Source organism: Euprymna scolopes, chromosome 8, assembly GCF_053919585.1.
Source record: "Euprymna scolopes isolate OS-2025 chromosome 8, ASM5391958v1, whole genome shotgun sequence".
NCBI lineage: Eukaryota > Metazoa > Mollusca > Cephalopoda > Sepiida > Sepiolidae > Euprymna > Euprymna scolopes.
This window is the reverse complement of record NC_136489.1, coordinates 141986319-142007892: the sequence shown is the minus strand read 5'-3', so window position 1 is coordinate 142007892 and position 21574 is coordinate 141986319. Positions and strand designations below refer to the sequence as shown.

At 33.8% G+C, this 21574-nt stretch overlaps 1 protein-coding gene across 1 annotated transcript in view; it reads left to right on the top strand.

Annotated features, from left to right (window-relative positions):
* The window catches only part of LOC145283795 (hephaestin-like protein), a 156346-nt gene extending 135361 nt beyond the window's left edge, over positions 1-20985 (top strand). The window contains exons 12-14 of the mRNA XM_080132875.1: positions 11262-11472; positions 13566-14179; positions 20469-20985. Coding sequence (XP_079989001.1) covers positions 11262-11472; positions 13566-14179; positions 20469-20779 — 1136 coding nt within the window. The 3' untranslated portion in view covers positions 20780-20985. The remainder of the gene's footprint in view (positions 1-11261; positions 11473-13565; positions 14180-20468) is intronic.
* Positions 20986-21574: the final 589 nt, after the last annotated feature.

The following is a 21574-nucleotide window of genomic DNA, read 5'->3' as shown; positions in this document are numbered from 1 at the left end:
TAAACGATGATTACACATTGCCTTTGTTGTAAAAAGACAACAGTTTTACAAAAACATGACGATAACTTCTTTATTATCATATCGGCCAGTCGAAGGATGATGACGTCAAGGAATTCAAAGTCGTTTTTACATGTTTAAAACGTTCTCCCTTCACTTCTAAAAGGACCCTCCTCTGATTATGTCAGCTCTGTCCGGCTGACTGTGCTGACTTTGATCCGGACTCGACTGTCTCCGATCTTCCTCTCCCTGACTCACCTGAAACTAGCTCCTATATTGAGAATTCATTTTTGCTATGATGTCAATATACATGGCTCTGAATGTGACCCACTTACGTGGGGAACTCACGTGGCTGACATGTTCCCCAAACACACTTCTGCAGACAAAGAATTCTCACTAACCTATTTTTCAACCTAACTTATTTTTCAACCTAACTTATTTTCAATATGTTTTTAAATTGCTATTGTTCATTCTTTTCTAGCTGACCTTATTTTAATTCAGTTTTCATTAAAAGAATTGAACAATTAAATTCCCTTTACAACAACATATCTAAACTATTTTATGTGAAACTGAACAATGCGAAATTCCATTTTTGCTTACAAAGTTCGAATCTCGGTCTATCCTAATCTCATTTTTACTTATCTAATGTTGTTCTTACTTACATGAAAAGAACCTTTCTTGTAACATGTTTGTATACCCAAACTGTAAGCAATAAATTACTGATTTTTGTCTTATGGGTTGATGACATTTTACTTGCATCAAATTCTGATGAAATGTTTAAAGATGTTAAAAATGGATTGAATAAACAATTCAAAATGGCCAATCATGATCAGATAGCATGCTTTCTAGGTTTTCTACAGTTTACTCATGAAAAGAAACTATTATGATGAATCAATCGCAGTACATTGACAAAATCTTATTAAATTTTGGAATGTGAGACTGCAGGAACAGACTACACCGGTAGAAAATGATATAAATAAAAATATGCACAGAAAACCTGAAATAATTGATGATAACCTATATTGAGAGATAATATTTAATGAAAGCAACAAGACCTGATATATGTTTATGGCCTCGGTATTTATGAAAGAATTAGGGGGAGATGGGAAAGAATGCCATAGAGGCCACAACCAAGAATACATGAAATGAATAACGTTGGAAGTGTGTAGATTCTGACTCCATATAATTAAAGACAGACGAATATTGAAGGTTGAGAACCGATTTTATGTACTACCAACAATTTGTATTAGGAGAGGCAAAGTGTTCATAGGATGGAATGTGATTTAACAAAGGAGATGAATGTTCATAAAATGTTTGTAGGTATGTATGAATTGACAAGGAATGAATGTTCGTAAAATGTAACTTATCTTTTGGAGATGGAGAGGGTTAGGGTAGGCCGGTCATCCTGCTGTCGGTGATGCGTGTCCTGGCTTGTAACTGGAATCGAGTGACTTCTTTTATCAGCGCTAGCAGCCCAGCGTCTTCGTCTTCTTTCTCCTCTTCTCTTCTTTGGTTTATGTGAATTAGGCATTGTTTAGAATTGAAGGCGTCTGGCGCATAACATGAGAGCGTAGTCGGCTTCAGTTCACTGGTGCCTTATCTCTTTTTCTTCTTCATCTCTTTAGGTCGGGTGGGAGAATGCGTTCACTGACGCAGAGGGGCGAATCTCCTGTCTTCCTTTCGGTTCCCTCAAATCCCTCGTTTTTATAGTGGCAAACTGGCTCCCAGCGACTGTGATATTTGAGGTGTTTATTTTAAGCGTAGAGCTCTGCCATTGGTCGATAATTATTTTGTGGTTATCTAATTTTTCCTTCCCAAGTGGAAGCGATGCATGGAGCCATGTGCAAAAGACGATTTCTCATTTTGTCTCTCATGGTGGATGTGTTAACATCCGGTTCGCTGCCAATTCTCAGCATGTTCCCACATGTTACAGAGTAACAAAACAATTGCAAAAATTATCAATTAAAGATTTAAACATGACTAAACAAGTCCTCCATTATTTTTAAAAAAAAGAACAAACTCTCCAATTTTAGGTGAAGAACATACACAATTAAAAAAGTTTGTTTTTTTAGAGAAACAAAAATAATTTGCTGCTGACAATTTAATTCATAATTATTTCGGCACCTGTTTCTTGTCACCTGATTTTAGTATAAAATCGTCCATTTTGTCATTTTAAGTATCTTGCTAAGTATATTTCTATTTAATTCTACGTATCTTGCTGTTCTTCGTTTTTCTGCATTCCAAAGATTATTGGTCTCCTTTTTTGAGATTCCATCTTGTTTACAAAATCTAACAACTAGTTTATCTAAAATTCCTAAACAAAATTTTCAACTTTTTCACTTGCATGGTTTTATAATTTTCTCACTAATATAGGGGAAATTTCTTTTATTTTTTAATCTTTCTTTCATTTAAAGACACCTTATTCAGTACAATAAGCCTCCTGAACCCAAAATATTCCAAAATATTAATAAAACAACGTTAAATTAAGGTTGTTATGGTATTGTAAATTTTTTAGTAATTGCTTAAACCATTTTTTAAATTTAATAATGTTTAATACAATTCTGAATTTTTAATCAACATAGCACAAGCATTCAATAACGTTTGTTAGGTTAAAATAAAGAAACTTAAAATTAAAACTTTAATTTTCAAATCCATTTTAACAAATAATTCTTAAATAACTATGAAATACTTATAAAAGAATATCAGATGAAAACTAAAAAAGTCTTTGCTTTGTTTTTAGCAAATATCATTTTAGCATGTCTAAATGTCAAGCATCAGTAAATATTATAACAACAAAATGTTACATGAATTATAAATATTCAATTGTTAATATTAGCTAGAAATTGTTTTAAACAATTCCCACCTCTCAAATAATGTATACATTATTTATACTTTTATTTGTGTATTGCTATTCATTTAAAGAAATATGTTTAATATATATTTTATGTTAAAAGTGGCATCAGCAATATACAAATTCCGTGAAATATGTTGATTCAAATCTGTTGTAATGTTTGAAATGCTATCAAAATGATTTTTTTTGTATTTTACTGTTATGTAATTATTTCAGAGTATTAAATTACAATATTTTTTTCCGTAATGCATGCATCATGATGAATCAGAATATATACATATGCATATATATTCTTTGTAGGTCTCAGTTTTAGCCAAACACATAAAACATACACAGGAAATATGTTCCTTTATATTATTTATTTTTTTGTATTATTTCCTCTCCTCTCAAAAACCTGGGATTTTATAGTGGAGTAAGGGTTGCACAATGTTTAACGTTACCTCTACTGAACTGCTACTGAACTGGCATTGCTTGATTCCTGTGGCAACAATTCCATAATAACTAAAAATAATGCCAACATAAGTAGAAAAAGACTAGTATTTGAGAATTTCTTTCTAAACTAGTTGCACAACCAAGCCTTCAAAGGCTAGTCTGACTTACTATTTTATCCATAGCTGGTACCACAGAAGCAGTTTTCCAATAGTTAGGAAAGCAAGATTCGTTGTAAAGTTTGGAAAGGACTGGAGCAATCTCAGTGGAGCAATTTTTAATAGCACAGCCAGGATGAGATCGGGTCCACATGCTTTTGAGGTGTCTAGGTTTTTTTATGATATCATGCAGAAGGGGTAATTTTCAAATCATCCAGTGTGGTATCAGTCCACAAAGGAAAGTCAGGGAGGGAGTGGTTTGCTGGGTCTAATGTGGAGTTTGAGGCAAACCAACTGGCAAGCATGTTAGCCTTCTCGGTTGGCATGCAAACAACCTCATAATTGTTGGAAAGTGGGGGAATTTATAACCCTATACATCCTCTGGGCCGCATCTGTCGCTATCATGGTTCACGGGACCATATTTGGGATATACCCCTGACCGTGTTTGTAAATCCCAGCTCACAGGACCATAGATGCAACCCAGCAGGGCTACATTTTTAACTATCTAGTGGTGGACCCCTCAGGGGTGACCAGACTCTCACTGGTCACCGGAAAATACCACTCTGCTGCTCAGGGCATGCAAAACGTGCATGATCCTAAGTTTATGTGGCAACTCTTATCTTCAGCCGCTTGTCATCAGATGCTGGGGTTGGGTTCATCCTTCGTAGATGCTCTGCTGAATGGCTTGTATGCTGCCCTTCTCAGTTGCAATTTGGCATCGGTGCTGTAACAAAACCATGTTTCAATTCAGAAGTTTAAAAAAATAACAGAGCATTTCTTATGAACAAAAATAATTATTTAAAAAAAATCTTTGTGGTAAATTTTGTACATGGAAAACTAAGTTCTTCGAGTTCTCAATGATTTTCTGGTGCAGGTTGTTACAACTAGGTTCGTTTAGACAATATCCCAGGAACAAGAACTTTTCAACTTAGCTTCTCTGGGGTTTTGGCCTCCCCCACCCCACCTTACTGGGCAGGAGGCCAAGGCAATATGCACTGCTCGATTCCAGCCAGAAAAAATCTTTATCTAAGAACACAATCGTTTTTATTAAATTGGCTTCTTCCCCCTCTGTCATTCAAAAATTATTTTTCCTCTGAATCTTTCCCATTATTTTATATTCTTTTTCTTTTCTCTTTTCTTGTGAATTTCTTCTTTCTCTTTCGTAACCATATCTCACTTTTTTTTCTTTTCCCCATTTTTCTTTCTTTCTCTTCAACTCCAATTACTTTTCTCTCAAAGAAACTGTATTATCTTTCAAGGTTCATCATTTGCTTGGTGGACTAGCACTTAAATACAACAGGTGGACCAAATGACAACATTTCCCAGACACAAAAGCAGAAATTTTGAATCTAAGTTATTGTACTTGTCTCCCTCAATTAGTTATTTAAAATTCATTTTTACCAAACCCAACTAGAAAAACAATCTCTCTCCTCAGCTCCCTTGTTCTAAAGAATCCCATTATCAGATTTATATTTTTCTTTCATTGAAACAGATATTATTTTTCTGATGGTCTTTCCTTGACCAAGTGTCAGCATAACCCATACCTCATTTTCTCTCATCCTCATCTATCTGAACGGTGTCCCTGGCATCGCCCAGGATCCCGTTACAAATTGTTGATTGCCCATTATTTACTATAGTGTTGTAGATTTTTCCAGGAATCACAAGTTCCTAATTTCTGTGCTTCAATGTGTTTTCTGGTGGTTTTGTGTATATTCTCTCTAAGCTACGAGGGGCATGCAATAAGTAATGCCCCTGACCCACTTCCCATAGCAGTAGAGCAACGAAACTTGACACAGTTATTAGTCTTTCTCTACATAGGAACCGCCCAGAGTTATGCATTTCTCCCATCGTTTGATGCAACTCTGGAGACCGTTTTTGTAGAACACCTCAGGTTGGTCCTCCAACCACGACGTGACTTCAGAAATCAAGGCTGCATCATCTGGGAAATGCTTTCCTTTCAAAAACAACTTCATGGCTAGGAAGAGGTGAAAGTCAGAGGGTGATAGCTTCCCTTAATTTCCTCAAAAGTAAAGCATAATAGGCTCCTGTAATTATGGTACCCTTTGCCAGGAAATCTGTCATCACTACTTCGTCCTGGTCCCAGAAGACTGTGAGCATGACCTTGCCAGTGGAGGGCTGTACCCTTGCCTTTTTTGGAGGTGGTGAGTCTAAGTGCTTCCACTGCATTGACTGGGCTTTGCTCTCTGGATCATAGTGATGGATCCAAGTTTCATCTTGTGTAATCAATCTTTTGAAAAACTTTGACTCATCTTCTTGGCACATCTCCAAATTCATCCTCGAGCACTTGACGCATTCTCGCTTCTGGAATGGTGTGAGCAACCTGGGAATCCATCTGGCAGACACCTTATGCATATGCAAATGGTCATGAATGATAGTTTCCACAGACCCTGTACTAATCTTGATATCTTGGGCTATTTGGCGAATAGTAATGCACCGATCTTCCAAAACGGCAGCCTCAACATGATGGACAAATGCCTCATCAATGGCAGAAGAGGGGCGACCAGGTCTGGGAGCTGTTTCCACAGACTTCTGGCCATGTTTGAATTCACGATGCCAGCGTTTTACAAGGTCATATGATGGGGCATTATCACCATAAGTTTCTTTAATTTTATAAAAAGTCTCCTGTGGTGTGCGTCCTTTCAAATACAAAAGCCGGATCACTGCTCAACATTCAACAGGCTCCATTTCACACCTGACTCAGTTGAAACACCTGTAAAACAGAAACTACAATTAGTTCAGAGCTGTAATTTGCCACATAACCCGTAGAAATATAAATCATTGCACATGCAACATCTAAACTGGAAGTGGGTCAGGAGCATTACTTATTGCACGCTCCTCGTATCACTATTTCTTTCTTAAAATTACTTTTAGCTTCCATAAACTTTTGTCTGTTTGTACTGTACTTATGTCAGTTAAATCTGTGGTATGCATGTTGCCTTTGCGCAATGGCAGCTGCACAAGTAGAAGTAAACCATTGGGGAGATTGGGATTTGCTATAGAATTTTGATGTGACCGTTTCAAGGGTGATTAGGCTCTTCACTGGGGGGAGGCTGAAACTCCTGAAACACTGGGAAATGCTGGGTAGATATGATTTTTATTCTTTAATTATCATTGGTGTGCCCACGTGACGGCAAAAGACCTTGCTGAGAGAAGATTGGATTTGTAAATTTCATTGTTTTAAGAAAAAGCGACAACTCAATGTCATTTTGAGAAAACATAATTTTGTTTCCGATGCAAACGAATGATGACTCAAGGTTAGAGGAGAGATGTTTAGCCTTTGGGTACAATTACCCTGGCCGAGGTTATGGACATGACCCCAGCGGTTGTGAGAAACACGCCTGCAAATCCACAGGTGCACTCAAGAGAGGGAGAACATTCCCCGGTGTGACGTAACTGGATACGATTGGTCCAAGTCTCACCCCTCCCCTGAGTATATGAACAGGACACAGAGTCGAGCCAGGCAGTCGAAGCTGAAATTGGGAACCAAGGTGTTGAGAGTCTGAGACTATATCTCAACTTATAAAAAGTTGCCACACCTCTCCCTTCCTGCATCATCTCGACCGCAATATCGAGAGAAATTAACCCATTGACTCAGCAGAGTCTGTTAAAATCAACATTGAACTATGGACAATTGTAGTAATTGTCTGTATTTTTGAGATGAGTTGTTTTCATTGATTGAGATTGTCGGACTGACTTCCTCATCTTGGTTGTTATTGTCACTTACAATAACAACCAAGATGAGGAAGTCAGTCCGACAATCTCAATCAATGGACAATTGTATATAACTATATATTTTTATATCTTTTCTTGAATTAATCAGTAGAATAGAGCATCGAGTTGTTTCTTTCTTTTGTGTGCATGAAATTGCTTTCCTTCTAGTGCGACAGATCGATGAAGCGGCAACATATCAACCCAATTGCAAAATTAAGACTAAATCGATTGACAAGTCCTGCTACACTAAGATACCTTTCTGACCTGTGAAGGAAGGGTTACAGAATTTCTGCATGGGAACATGTGCTTCAATTACAGTTTTAAACCATTCAGTGGTCTCATTTGCACACTGTTCAGCAGGAAGAGAAAAGATATTTCCCCATGGGCATCTCTGATGAGATCCTCGATTGCTTCCCTTTAAACGTGTAATTCAATTTTCTCATTCAGCAACTAGATACCATCGTGTTCGTGCTCGGATACTCTTTTGTCATTCTCAGCTGGAAACTTTAATGGTGGTTAATGTGGCGTCTCTGCACTTTTTGGCTGTATGCAGAAGTGCTAAGCTGATGTAAGAACCAAATACAAAATGTTTAGTTTCGAATCAAAACCTCAGTTTTTTTATTTTATTTTTTTTGATAAATAGAATTATGTGTTAAGTGGCTTTGTTAAGATATGTGGGTGAACTTGAGTTGGATGCTTTTTAGAAAAATGTCAGGTATCTTTTGGAAAACAAGAGACCAGATGTTTTACTGATGTCAGTTTGTCTTCTTAAAGAATCACTAGCATCTGAGAGATCTTTAGATAATTAAACATTAAATAGTTGACAGAGGCAAGAGGAAATTGAGATTATGATTGACCATGTACATGAAGAGAAAATTGATACAGAAGGAATTAATTTCATGTTGGCTACTTCAAATTAAATATCATTAACAAAATGCATGGCTGGTAAACAAATTTACCACTTTGGGGATTAACCTGACATTAGCCTGGGGATGAGAGAGCATTTTAACTGCAAGTTGATAGTTGAGAATATATTAAACTGGCCAACTTGAAAATGAAAATGAAATAAATCACAACCATGTTAACAAAGTGGTAATGCAGCAGAGATGGACAAAATAGAGTGAGATCCTCTGGCTAATTGGCTTGGTATGCCTGATGATTGACCAGAGGAGAAAAAGTGGAGAATCAACACCACTCAAAATGTGTTAAAGATCAGAGCTGCAACTGGTGGAAGATATGAAAAAAAAATCCAAAAACAACAAGTCTCTTGGTTTGTGTGCAAGTTAAAAACATTTATTTTCCTATAGACTGTTATATACAAGGAAATTCTGTTTTTTCATAGGTAGTATATTTGTTTCTGAATGTAAGTTGTGAGATTTTCTTCAAATTTCAACTTCTGAACTCATGCAAAATGAGTTTTCTTTTCTATGCAAAATGAGTTTTCTTTTCTATGCAAAATGAGTTTTCTTTCCAGTGCGAAACTTTTAACTTCCAACTTTTAACTTCCAACTTTTAACTTCCAAATTGGTCATTTGGTTTGAACCTAATCTTTTCATCATAACCATAGCACAAACCAATTGGTCCTGACTGACTTTTTGATCAGTCATAATAATACTGAACCCATTTTTGACCTTTTGTCAGGTGAAACTTGTTATGTTTGGTTAATTTTTATTTCTATTTCAGTAATCGTAATCTTCCTAGTTTCTCATAAATCTTGTGAATACTCATATTATTCCAATGCTTTTGACTACTGTTCTCATCTTGAGTTTTATTTTTACAATGTTTTCGGTTTATGTAAACACCAACCTTATTCAAGTGTACCTTCTAAAACTCGGGAATCTTGGGAATCTGCATGGATTTTTGAACAGAGATATTTATTTAATCTATTATTTATTTGGTTTGACATCTTCCTGTCAGACCAAACCAACTTTTTCACCAGGAGATAATGTCTTAAGTAATTCAAACTTGTATTTTGAATGTCACCTACATTGAACCTTCATCCTCCAGAAAAGTGTAACTTTACAACTGAATTTTACCAAGTACCATTACACCACGGCTATATTATATAAAAGTCACTATGTGTAAAATGTCAATGAATAACTTCTTGTTAGAAAAAACATTTGTTTACATCTTGAAATATAGCCCTGTGGTAGAGCATTCAACTACAGAGCGAATGATCCCATGTTCAAGCTCGGGTGTACCTCATCATTTTATTTTATTTTTTTTATTTAAGAAACTTGCAATAAGAAGAGATACCATTTAAAATCGCCGCAAATCATTTCTTTGTTTGCATATTAAAAAACTAAACATTTTTGTTTGCATATTATAAAACTAAACATTAATCAGAAGTGAGTTTCCTGTGCATTCATCTGATGATGAATGCACAGGAACTCACCCAAATATCAGCTGACGTGATATTGTAAACAAACACAGACAGAATTTGATGAACTGCATTATCATTATTATTTTGTAATTTTTAATTTATTTTTTTGCGAATTAGTCCATCAGGCAAATTATTCCTTGTAAATAGGCAATTGATTCTATAATAATACACACGCAATCTGCATAAATTAAAATATCATGTTTAAGCGTATTATATGACCAACTAGTGTATATATATATATATATATACATATATATATATATATATATATATATATATATATATATATATATATTGTCGCATATGAGTAGAGCAAGCAAGAATATTAAAAGCCATTTAAGGCCCCCCTCCAAACGAGCATAGGAAGAAGCTTCATCATTTCTATTTTTGAATGATTGTGTGAGAGGTCCCCCCAAACAAAAGCATGAAAGAACCATTTCATAGATTCTATCTATTTTTGGTTGGATATTGTAAGGAGTTGGGTTTTTTTTTGGGGGGGGGGTGAGACACATCACTGCTTTAAATGGGTCCTTCCCCTGCTACTTTGTTTCACCATGCAAAGTTAGTTAACTAGCAGTTGTCAGTGATTGTTGGCCAAACTGACATGGAAAAGAAAGAGAAAGGAAGAGAAAAGGATCGTTACCAAACAAGAATAACGAAAAGAAAGCAAATATGCTTATCTGTTGAAAACTACACCAAGGAATAAATGCGAGCCGTCACAGATTTGGAGCTTGAACATCTTCCTGTCAGACCAAACTGACTTTTTCAGCAGGAGATAATAAAATCTCTTTTATTGAACTTGGATCCGGATTACTCCCTCATGTCACGCATCAATCTTTCTTTTGCACACTTTTTTCTGAAGTTAAATGAAACTAATTCTTTTCTTATGTTCATTTTGATATCGATCCCCATTTTTATCTTATTTTATGCTTTTTTATAATTTGTTATTGTCCTGTATATTATTTTCTTTTATCATTTGCTGTTAAAATATTTATTTTTACATTTACACCTTGATATTCGAATGTTCCATTAAAGCTGCTTACCATTCCAACCACTGAGTTAATAAAGAAATGGAGAATATAAATTTTCTCTTCCCAATTAACCATTTTCATATGTTGTTATCTTTCGTTTTGGTCTCTTGCTTACTGGATTCCAGGACAAGAATTTATCTAGTCTGGTGGAGTATCCAGCTTCATGTAGTTACTTGAGGTGACATCACTTGGAGTAGGTGCACTATTCTTCGTAAAAGTTAATGCAGGTTGGCCATAGTGAGTAGATCTTATTCCGGCAGCGAATACGAAATGTGATTTTGAATATTTGGTTGTGGTTTACTTCTAGGGAAGAAGTATTCTCATACCATGTGGTCCTGACAAAGTCTTGTACAGAGAGACCTTAGACACTCGAGGATAGTATCTAGTAGGCATTCAAGTTCTCTCTGTAGAATTAGGTAATTTATGATATGGTTGCAGTTTTATTGTGGGAGTGATAATGTAGGACCAATTTTATGATTAAAATGTTATGTTACCAAACTTTAAATTATAAAATGTATTTCATAATTAACTTGATGAAAATAATTTAAGAAATGGTTTGATAAAAAATCAATTTTTGGAATAAATGTTTTTAAAAGTAATCCCAAAGTTAAAAAAATATATATTTGCATTTATGTAGTCTATAATTAAGTGTAAGGAAAATGTGTCTTCTTCTATTATAGGTACTTGGTCGGTGTCATGTCAAACAAATGATCATTACAATGCTGGAACAAAGGCATTGTATCATGTTAAGAAATGTGGAAGCAGCATTGCTCATGAATCGATACCGGGTGAAAACAGAACTTATTTCATCGCAGCCAATGAAATTGAATGGGAATATGCTGAAGGACATAAAGATCTTATAAGAGGAGGATCCTTGGATGATCCCAATAAGTAAGTTCTCTCACATTTCAAAGTATAATTATTGCACTAGCCGAATCGTTACAAAACCAGGATTCATAACACTTGATTCAAATTGTTTGCTGGGCGATATGATTACATAATTCCAGACTGACAAGAGTAAAATAAAAATGAGAAACATTTATGCAAATGAAAATATTTATTAATTTTTAATTATTATTATAACAATAGCTGTCTCAGAATAGAACAATTGTGTACCACTTCTTATAAAACCTTATTCTAATTTTGATCTTTTGATCAAAATTAGAATATGGTTTCACCAAGCAAAGTTAGTTAACTAGCAGTTGTCAGTGATTGTTGGCCAAACTGACATGGAAAAGAAAGAGAAAGGAAGAGCAAAGGAACGTTGTCAAACAGAAGAATAACACGATTTTAATTTAGAAAATTTCTAAAATTTAAGGCTTAGGGGATCTTAATAAGAAATTGAAATTAAGAGAACCTGGCTTAATTGGTGTCTAATGACTGGATAAAATGTAATGCAAATCTGAAAACTTTGAATTTTCAAATACTAGGGTGTGTCCATAAAAACCTTTTTAAATATTCCAAAAGAATAAAAAATTTGGCAAATATTTATTAATTGATGTATAATACCTATTGTTTAAAATTTCACAAAAATTAGTGGTAACTGAATTTTCACAAGTGCATACCATTCCCTTTTTCATCCCTTTTGCATAAATTTAAACTAAATATAGCTCAAATTTCACTAAGTAATTAAATTATCAAGCCAAACAAATTAACAGTAAACATTTTAAAAAGAAAAATCTTGTAGAAAAAAAAATTCAATTCACGTAACTTTTGTTGATTCAATATTTATTTCAATTTCAACATTCTTTTGATATATTTTTTCTATGTATTTTATGTTTCTATGTAAATACACTGGATTGACTTTTATTATGTGACTAGCGAGGGTACCCGGTGTTGCCCGGTTGTTTGGAGGTGTGTGCGTTAGGGAGGGGGCTAAAGTAAAGAATAAGCGAAGTCATTAGTCATTAGATTGGAGAGAAGATAATAAAAGCTGTCATTTGTCTTTTTTGAATCTTTTCCAGTTGTAACACAAATCCATTGATGTAGACCACATTACTATTATTATATTACTATTATTATTATTATTATTATTATTACTATTATATTATTATTACTACTATTATTATTACTACTTTACTATTACTATTGCTATTATTATATTACTATTATCAATGTATTATCAAAATGTATAGAAGTCTGTTTGGGTACTTCCAGTTTATTCAATAGCACTTACTGTAATTCATGAAAGTTAACATTCAATGTTTGTATTTTTTTCGGCTATAGAGTTGGCGTTGAATTGTTCAGGACAAAGTATTCTGTCAATTTCGTGTTGAAAATAAAACTGTGGTGAGAGAGAACAATAAAGGACAAGAATAAATAATTTGGTAAATATTCTAAGTAAAAGGAAAACTGCAACAAGAATAAACACTGACAAAAGAAAATTTGATGGATTATTTAATGGGGAGAGGGGTTAAAAATATAATTTACAAGACTGGTAAGTCCTAATTGTGGCTCAGCTATTTTGGCAATAATAAAACTGACTGACTGCTTTGCATCTGACTTAAGAATTAGAACAAAATGACTAACTTGTGTAGAGGCGATCAGTAGTTATGATGAGGCATCCTTGTTTTGTTTGTGAAGGCTTTTTGCAAGTAGATATGTCAGCATCTGACCAAAGTGCACCCACTCCCCAACACAAAAAACCCAACTATGCATCTAATAATAGGTGATATGATGGTTGTCAGATTGAGGTAAAAAAGTAACCTAAAACAGCCAGCTTTGTATTATCATCTGTTTAATTTGGAAATCAGAGGAATGTGCATGAAAAACATCAAACAATTGTGTGCATGTTTTGTTGCTAATGTGTTAGGAAGCAGCAGTAGAGTGCTCCTCATACAAATGAGACTGCCACAACGACTTGGCACGATGACTTTTCATTTACATGCATGCTTATAAGTTTGTTTTTGTTTTTTGATTTGAGAAATATCTTGTATACTATTTCTATTTCGTTATATGCACAACTATTTTTTTAATCATTTCAGTGATGGGAATGCTTTTGTCAAATCATCAAGTACACTGATTGGAAGTAAATACATAAAAGCTGTTTTCCGTGCATATGCTGATGATACTTTCACTATTCCACTGACTCATCCCAGATATCTTGGAATTCTTGGACCAATTATAAGGGCTAATGTTGGTGATACAATCAGAGTGGTATTCTTTAACAATGCCTCTTTTCCATTTTCAATTCAACCTCATGGTGTTCATTATGACAAAATGAATGAGGGTTCCTCCTATGAAGATAATGTGAATTCAACTGACAGGAAAGGAAGCAAAGTTTTACCTTCAGAGAAGTATACTTATTTGTGGACTGTTCCTGATTCTGCTGGTCCTGGTCCGAAAGATCCAAACTGTATCAACTATGCCTACTATTCTGCTGTAAATCCAAGTAAAGATACCAACAGTGGTTTGGTTGGTCCTTTGATAATCTGTAAGAAAAACACACCTATGAAACCAACATTTAAGGAATTTCCTCTGCTATTTACCGTTTTTGATGAGAATGAAAGTAATTATCTGGACAAAAACATTGCTAAATATTGTAGCAGTCATGTGGATACAAATGATGAGGAATTTATTGAAAATAATAAAAATCATGGTAAGTTGAAATTTGCTTTAAAAACAAATCATGTTTAAAAAAATGATTTATGTTACTGAGAATTATCTTTTAATTAAAGAAATCTTCAGTTGCTAATCATGTAAAAAACTGATTTACTTTTTCAAGAATTCACATACATTCTCGTTCAGTTTCAGCCAAGTCTAAGGTATAGAAATATCAGCTCACCATCTGTTGCATTTAGTATGGGGGTGGGGCTAGTTTAATATATATAGTGCCAAATTAGTAAGGCATGGAGTGACTATTGCATCTCTTGTAGGAGAAGAGGATCATTTTGGTGAAAAAGCATATCCTAAGACAATGTGCCGCTCAGAAGATACCTCTTCACATCCTTGATGTAGCTTTGATGGACAAGTTCCTTTCATCAGACATGTGCCCATGTTCGTCTGAGATCTGGACATTTATTTTGGATCTTTTTCTATGCTGGACAGCTGTTGTAAGAGAGTTTTAAGAATCCTCTGATGATCTCTGGAAGTGAAGTCCTAAATACACTGGCCTTATCCTGCTCCTGCATGAAGAAGCAGACTTTGATGTTGGCTGCATTCAGGAACATTATGGCTGGCAAAATCAGCAGGTATGTATGTTGCTCTGCCAGGTAAAAGCCTGAATATGACAGATGGTTAGCAAGAATTATGTATATCTAGAGCTGTCTGAGAACTGACTCTGAAAGTGCTGCTTGAACACACGACTTTCTCTCGGTGAGGACTGCTGGATAGTATTATGACTGGGTCAAGTATAAGGTAAAAAAATGCTGCAGCAAGTAATGGTGGGCTGATGACTTTGCAGAAAAATGACCATAGAGCTTCTCTCCTCTAACTGCATGCATCAGAGTGCCAATGTTGTTTAACAAATCTTTTGGTCACAATGCACATCTGTTCAACAGGAAAGGGACATGTGAATGATTGTCGACTCTATTGAATCCTGTAACTCTTTTCCTACTTGGGCTTTAAATATCACTTAACACTGGAAAATGCAGTGATCAGATCATAGGCTTGCTACTTAGGAAGAAGGGATTTACATACTCCACTGCTACTCCAATAATTTAGGGTTGGGCAAACACACTAGTGTGTTCTGACTCTTCTAACTTAAGTTACAGTTCTCTTAGCTTGTCTTCATTATATTGGAGGAATTGACCTTGCTTCTGGAGTACTTGAATAATACTTAGGTTAATTTTATGTATAAAGGAAATCTTTGCCTCCCTCCCCCTCAAAAAAATTGAAAGGAAAAGTTCCCTTATTTAATTTTTTCCTTTTTTAAAGTGACCAGATCAGGTAGATATCTGAATATGTTAGAAAATTCGGCACTGAGGTTTTGGAGTTCAATTTTTTCTGATAGGGATAACGCATCATCCATGCATATTCTCTTAGTGTTTGATTGAGGTTGAAAAAATTGTTGTTGAAATGAACGTGGATATTGCTGTGATCTTTGTATATTTTGCGCTCCACCTCATATATTCTTGTGATTATGTGTTGCCAACTTCTGATGCGCTCGAAATTCTAATAAAGGCAAACTTGTCATCTTCATCGCATGGTTAATTCTTAGTACGAAATTGTGATTTGTACAAAAATGTGAATGCATCAAATTAGTCTTTTTTTTATAATGGAGTCACCACTTGTCAAGACCCAAAGGTTACTTGAGGATAAGAGTTAATGAGTGAACAATGGTTACTGAGACAACAGCATAGTGATCATTCTGGCCAGAAATTGGGAAGTATTTGATTAAGAATAACTTGTTTACATTTGACTTGATAGAAACAGTTCCACGGATGGACAATTCTAGAAAAGCAGCTTTTTTCTTGGAGTTTGCATTTAGATTCAGGGACAGGATTGATGGTTGTTGTAACTAGACCAGTGTTTTGTTTGTGAAAATTTGTTTGTGAAAATTTGGCATGGAGAGACCATAGATTGAAGCTCAGACGAGCACTTGCCATTAAAATAATGATAGAGCAGAGACAGGCTTGCAACGTCTCTTCTGTGGAAAAGAAATTGCAGGGAAGAGAAATGGACAGAAGCTGGTTTTGAACTTTATTGAAGACTAGCAGGGGGGGGGGTACCTGGCGTTGCCCGGGTGTTTGTAGGTGTGTGTATGGGGGGGGGATAATAATAACCCTGAAACGATGTTAAAAAAATCGGAAAAACCAAAACCAAGAAAAAAAAAATGCTGTGTGTATGGGGGGGGGGGGGGAGTAAACTAAAGAATAAGCGAAGTAAAAAAAATAAAGAAACGTTGCCCGCATGTCTAAAGATGTAAAAGAAAAAAATAGTTTTGGTCGTGAGGCTGGATTGAACTCGGGAGCCTTGACGCGGGGGTGAAACAAACTCCAACCACTTAACCGTGTAGGCCAAGAGTAAGAGGAATTGATTATAGTGTTAAAATAAGGCTTATAAAGCGAGTGAAAGAGGTTTGATTGACAGATAGCCACTAAATGAGGTCATCGCGGGAGCGTTACGAGATGACGTAGCAGTATTTTATTTTTTTTGTTTTACTTCACATTAGCGTTTATTAAATTACGTATTTCGTTTCCTGTCTAGACATCTCTCTCTATCTGTCTCTGTCTCTGTCTGTCTGTTTGCCTCTCTTTCTCTCTCTCTCTCTCTCTCTCTCTCTCTCTCTCTCTCACTTCGTCTTCCTTACTGTAAAGACTGTTACTAAAAAAGAAAATGGCGTCTGGCTGTTTTTTTTTTGTAAAAACTTCGATCGTTAATATTTTTTGTAAGCGTATTTTTTTTTTTACTTCACATTTTTGACTTGTTATTTTTCATTTAACTATCGTATCTAACTATTTTTAATGTGCTAATAACTTTGGTAACGTTGTCATAGCGTAGAAGTTCACAGTTTAGCTTGTGTGAGGGTTAAATTTTTTTTACCGATAACAACATGGTTTTTAAATTCAGAGCTTGCTGACGTCAAGATCACGTGACATGACTCAGCGGGTTTTAAATACAAGTTGACCCAAAATAAATGGCCCCGTGTATGTAGAAGAGTTGGTGCCCGTATTTTTTGGGGCAGTTATAAATCGATTTAAAAATATGTAATGTTTAACATCAAAATGTCACTTTTTGGGCAGAAAATCGATCAGTTGACGCACTTCTGATCGTCCTTTTGGGCTAATTTTTAAATATTTGTCATCTGGAGGGTGGGGCTTTAAATTATTTTTTTTATTTACACGTAATTTTTTTTATTTGCCCGTAACTTAAACTTAAAGTAATGTAACTGTACAGTCTAATAAAAGAAATAATTTAACAAAATGTTAGATATATCAAAAACGCCCGACAGAACATAACAGAATTAAATAAGTAAATAAAAAAATGAGGCATATTTTTTAAAATGAAAAAAAAAATTTCCGCAGATTTGCTGTTTAGTTGTACAAATCTTCTCGAAGCAGGTAATCACTAAAAGAGACACTTAAAGGTCGACACTGGTATCTTAGTAGAAGTTTTTTTTTACATGTTTCACAAACTTTAAAATTGAAAATGTAATCATGTGATTAAATTTAATTAAAATTAACCACTTTGTTTAACAAATTAAAAAAAAATAATAATGCAAGATGAAGTTTTAAAATGATTAAATATATTTTATTTCATAATTTAAAATTAAAAACATTGACCAATAAAAATGAAACTTTGAGCACTTATGTATTTTTGGTGCTGTGCAGTGTAGTGTGCTGAAATGATAACGTTATTATTTTTAAAAATATTCTTAGTGAGGAGATGAGGGTGTTTTGTAACTATTCTTTACTTCCATCTTACAATTTAAAAAAAAAAAAAAAAAAGGTATCCTAAAACTTGAATTTAAACTGGAAAGAAAATAAAACAAAAAAAAACAACTCTTTAAAAATAGCGCGGTACCATCTGCCATCATATGCATCCGAGAACAAAATCTACTGTAAAATTAAACGAAAATTTGGTGCTTATACATTTTTGGTACCACGCTATTTTTAAATATTTTTTTCAGGTTAAATTAAAATTTCACAATATATGTTTTTGTAATTGTAAGATGGAAGCACAGAATAGTTACAAAACACCTCCCCATGTTAAGAATGGCTTTTAAAATAATAACATTATTATTTTAGCACAGTACCAAAAAATACATAAGTACCAAAAATTTTATTTTTATTATTCAATGTTTTTAATGTTAAATTATAAAATAAAATATATTTAATCATTTTAAAACTTCATCTTGCCTTATTTGTTAAACAATGTGGTTAATTTAAATTAAATTTTTATAACATGATCGATCATATTTTCAATAATTAAAGTTTGTGAAACATGTAAAAAAAAGTTTCTGCTAAGATACCAGTGTCGACCTTTAAGTGTCCCTTTTAGTGACTACCTGGTTTGATGATATTTGTACAACTAAACGGCAAATCTGCAAAAAATTTCCATTCACAGTCACACGCAAGTAAAAATGGTTTTTGGTTTAAAATGTACCCAGTTTAATTTTTAAAAGATAATTTAACAATGCTGCAGTTTATCGAACCGAAAAAAGATAAAGCAAAGAACATATGAAAGTTTGAAAGAAGATATAGAAAATAAACAACTGACATTATTTTTTAAATTGTAAATTTTCATTTCTTTTATTGATGTGCTTGTCGTACTAAAATTATTATTTTCAACAATAACTTTCTATAACTTTTAAATAAATAAAAACGAACTCATCTAACATCACAAATACCTGTAAGAAGTTATATTACTGCACAAGCAGAAAGGCCCAGCATATAATATCAGCAGTAGACTCTTTGATATGACAAAGGCATGTTCAAAATAAATGTTTTTGTTTAGCGCACAATTTAACCAGGATACTTGACATTTGCATTTAAAACTTCAAATCATTATCAACGCACAAATGGAAAAGCCCGGCATATAAAAACAGTAGGTTTTGGATATGACAGTTTCTGTTTAGAGCATAATTGAACAATGATATTTGATATTTGCATTTTAAACTATAATTAAAAATAATTGTATAAAATCAACAGTAGGTTCTCTACAGTGCAATGTAAACTACAATGTATTATTGACTAAGTAATTGTGGGGAGGATTTCAATGACAATAAAATATGGGAAAGTAAAACATTCGTTGATCCTCATTCATTCCTGAGCAATATCGAGTTTTCTTGCTAGCATATATATATATATTACTCACATAAATTTAATATACGAAAGTATAGATTTATGCATAAACTTTAAGTATTTACTTTAAAAGTGCTCAATACGTAAGTAGAACTAGAATAGATACTGGAAACTCAAAGAAAGCGGACATTCGCCGGTAGTCGAATGGAAAATAATGAGACAAGCTACCACGTGCAGACATTTAGACGACCCATGTAAATTATGCCTCCATGAAAAATTTGCTATCCTGTACTTTAAAGAACCTCAAAATCTATTAAACTGTAGACGAAAAATAGCAAACAACTGTGTTCACAAAATAAAACTTACTCTAGGATAGCAATACAAAATAGCTTTAAAACTAACAATAACAATAGAAAACAAACAAATAAATAAATTAAATAAACATGAATATACATAAACGATCACACATATATGTATATATATATATATATATATATATATATATATATATATATATATATATATATATATATATATATATGTGCATGTATGTGTGTACACATAGGTATATTTATATATATATTAAAAAAAAAAAGGAAGGAAAGATCTACCTTAAACCACTAACCTAGTTCTAAAACAGATCCTTTGTTCGATAAAATGCATGCCCATTGGCTGATAGGAGGCGGCACGGTGGATACTAGAAAGCTGATTAGCTAACTAGAAATCCTCAACATATATAAAAACAAGAAGCAACCACAAAATTCGCGCATAAGCCTGACGAATCCTATAGTGGATGAAACGCAGAATATTCAGTGTAGCTTAATCGCCATATATATTTTATAAATTACTATATATATATATATATATATATATATATATATAATGATCTTAGTTAACTAGCTTTTTATGTTTGATTAAAATTCCTAAAACTATGATTACTTTTAAAATAATGATAAATATGTTTGTTAGTAAGTAAAAAAAAAATTGTATTCCCTTAAAATTTGCAATGTTTTTAAATTCTAAAAAGATTTTTTATTTTGTCTCTTTACAGTTGTCTTTATTTTCTTTCAACAAATGTATTTGTTTTCACTATTTTATAAGTGTTTCAATTACTTCTTAAAGATTTAAAATATTCTTTAAACTGAATAGTATAAATGTACTGCTAAATAATTTTATTAAAAATGTTTATTCTTTTCTTTTTAGGCATCAATGGTTTTCTATATGGTAATCTTCATGATTTGATCATGAATCAAGATGATACTGTTTACTGGTATCTTATGAGTGTTGGTACCGAAGTAGATATCCACAGCGTCCACTTTCATGGTAATACCTTTCTTTACTACACAGATTATAAGCATCGAAAGGATACCATTGATCTTTGGCCTGGTATTTATAACACTGTTGTGATGGTGGCACACAATCCTGGAACCTGGTTGTTGCACTGTCATGTCAATGACCATATCATCGCAGGAATGGAGACTGTATATGTTATCTTACCAAAGCAGCGTGGATAGAAGAAGCAATTTCTAAAATTTCCAAATTGAAATCATAAACATTTATTCATAAGCATAATGAAAATACATTTCTTGCTAAAAATTCTTTTGTATTTTTTAAAAAAATTTTCAGAGATTTTCATTACTGCAGGATTTCTGCAACCTAAAAAGACAATATGAAAAACAAAAAAATAAATGCGTAATAAAACTATTCTATATAAACAAAAGCAGTTCAAATGTGCAAAGTACAATGAAAATTTAAATTGGAATTTTTCATTTTTTTTTTTTTTTTTTTACATAGTAGTCACCACTTATCAAGGCCCGGAGGTCACTCAGGGATAAGGGTTATTGCATGTACAGTAATCAAAGGAAAAATATTGTAGTAATCATTAGTAATGGAGGTCTGATAAAGGGCAGTTTATCAGGAACTTGCTTATGTTGGACTTGAAGACATCCAAGTTGTAATCAGGTGGGAAACAGGTAAACGGAAGAGAGTTCCACAGGCGTGCACTTCTAAGAAAGAAGCTTTGTTCATGGAATCTACATTTTGATTTAGGCACAGATAAAGAGTTGGAAAATTATTGACAGTGGTTTCAGCTAGGCGGGTGTTTCTCGTGAAAGATTGGCCAGGGATTTGAGCTCAGACGAGCACTTGTTATGGAAATAACGATAAAACGACAGGCTTGCAACGTCCCTTCTGTGGGAGAAAGGTTGCAGGGAAAAGAAAAGGGCATCCCCCACTAGGCTACGAAGTCTATTTTGTACTCTGTCAAGGGAGGATAGGCTGTTTTTAGCAGCTCCTGCCCAGATATGGCA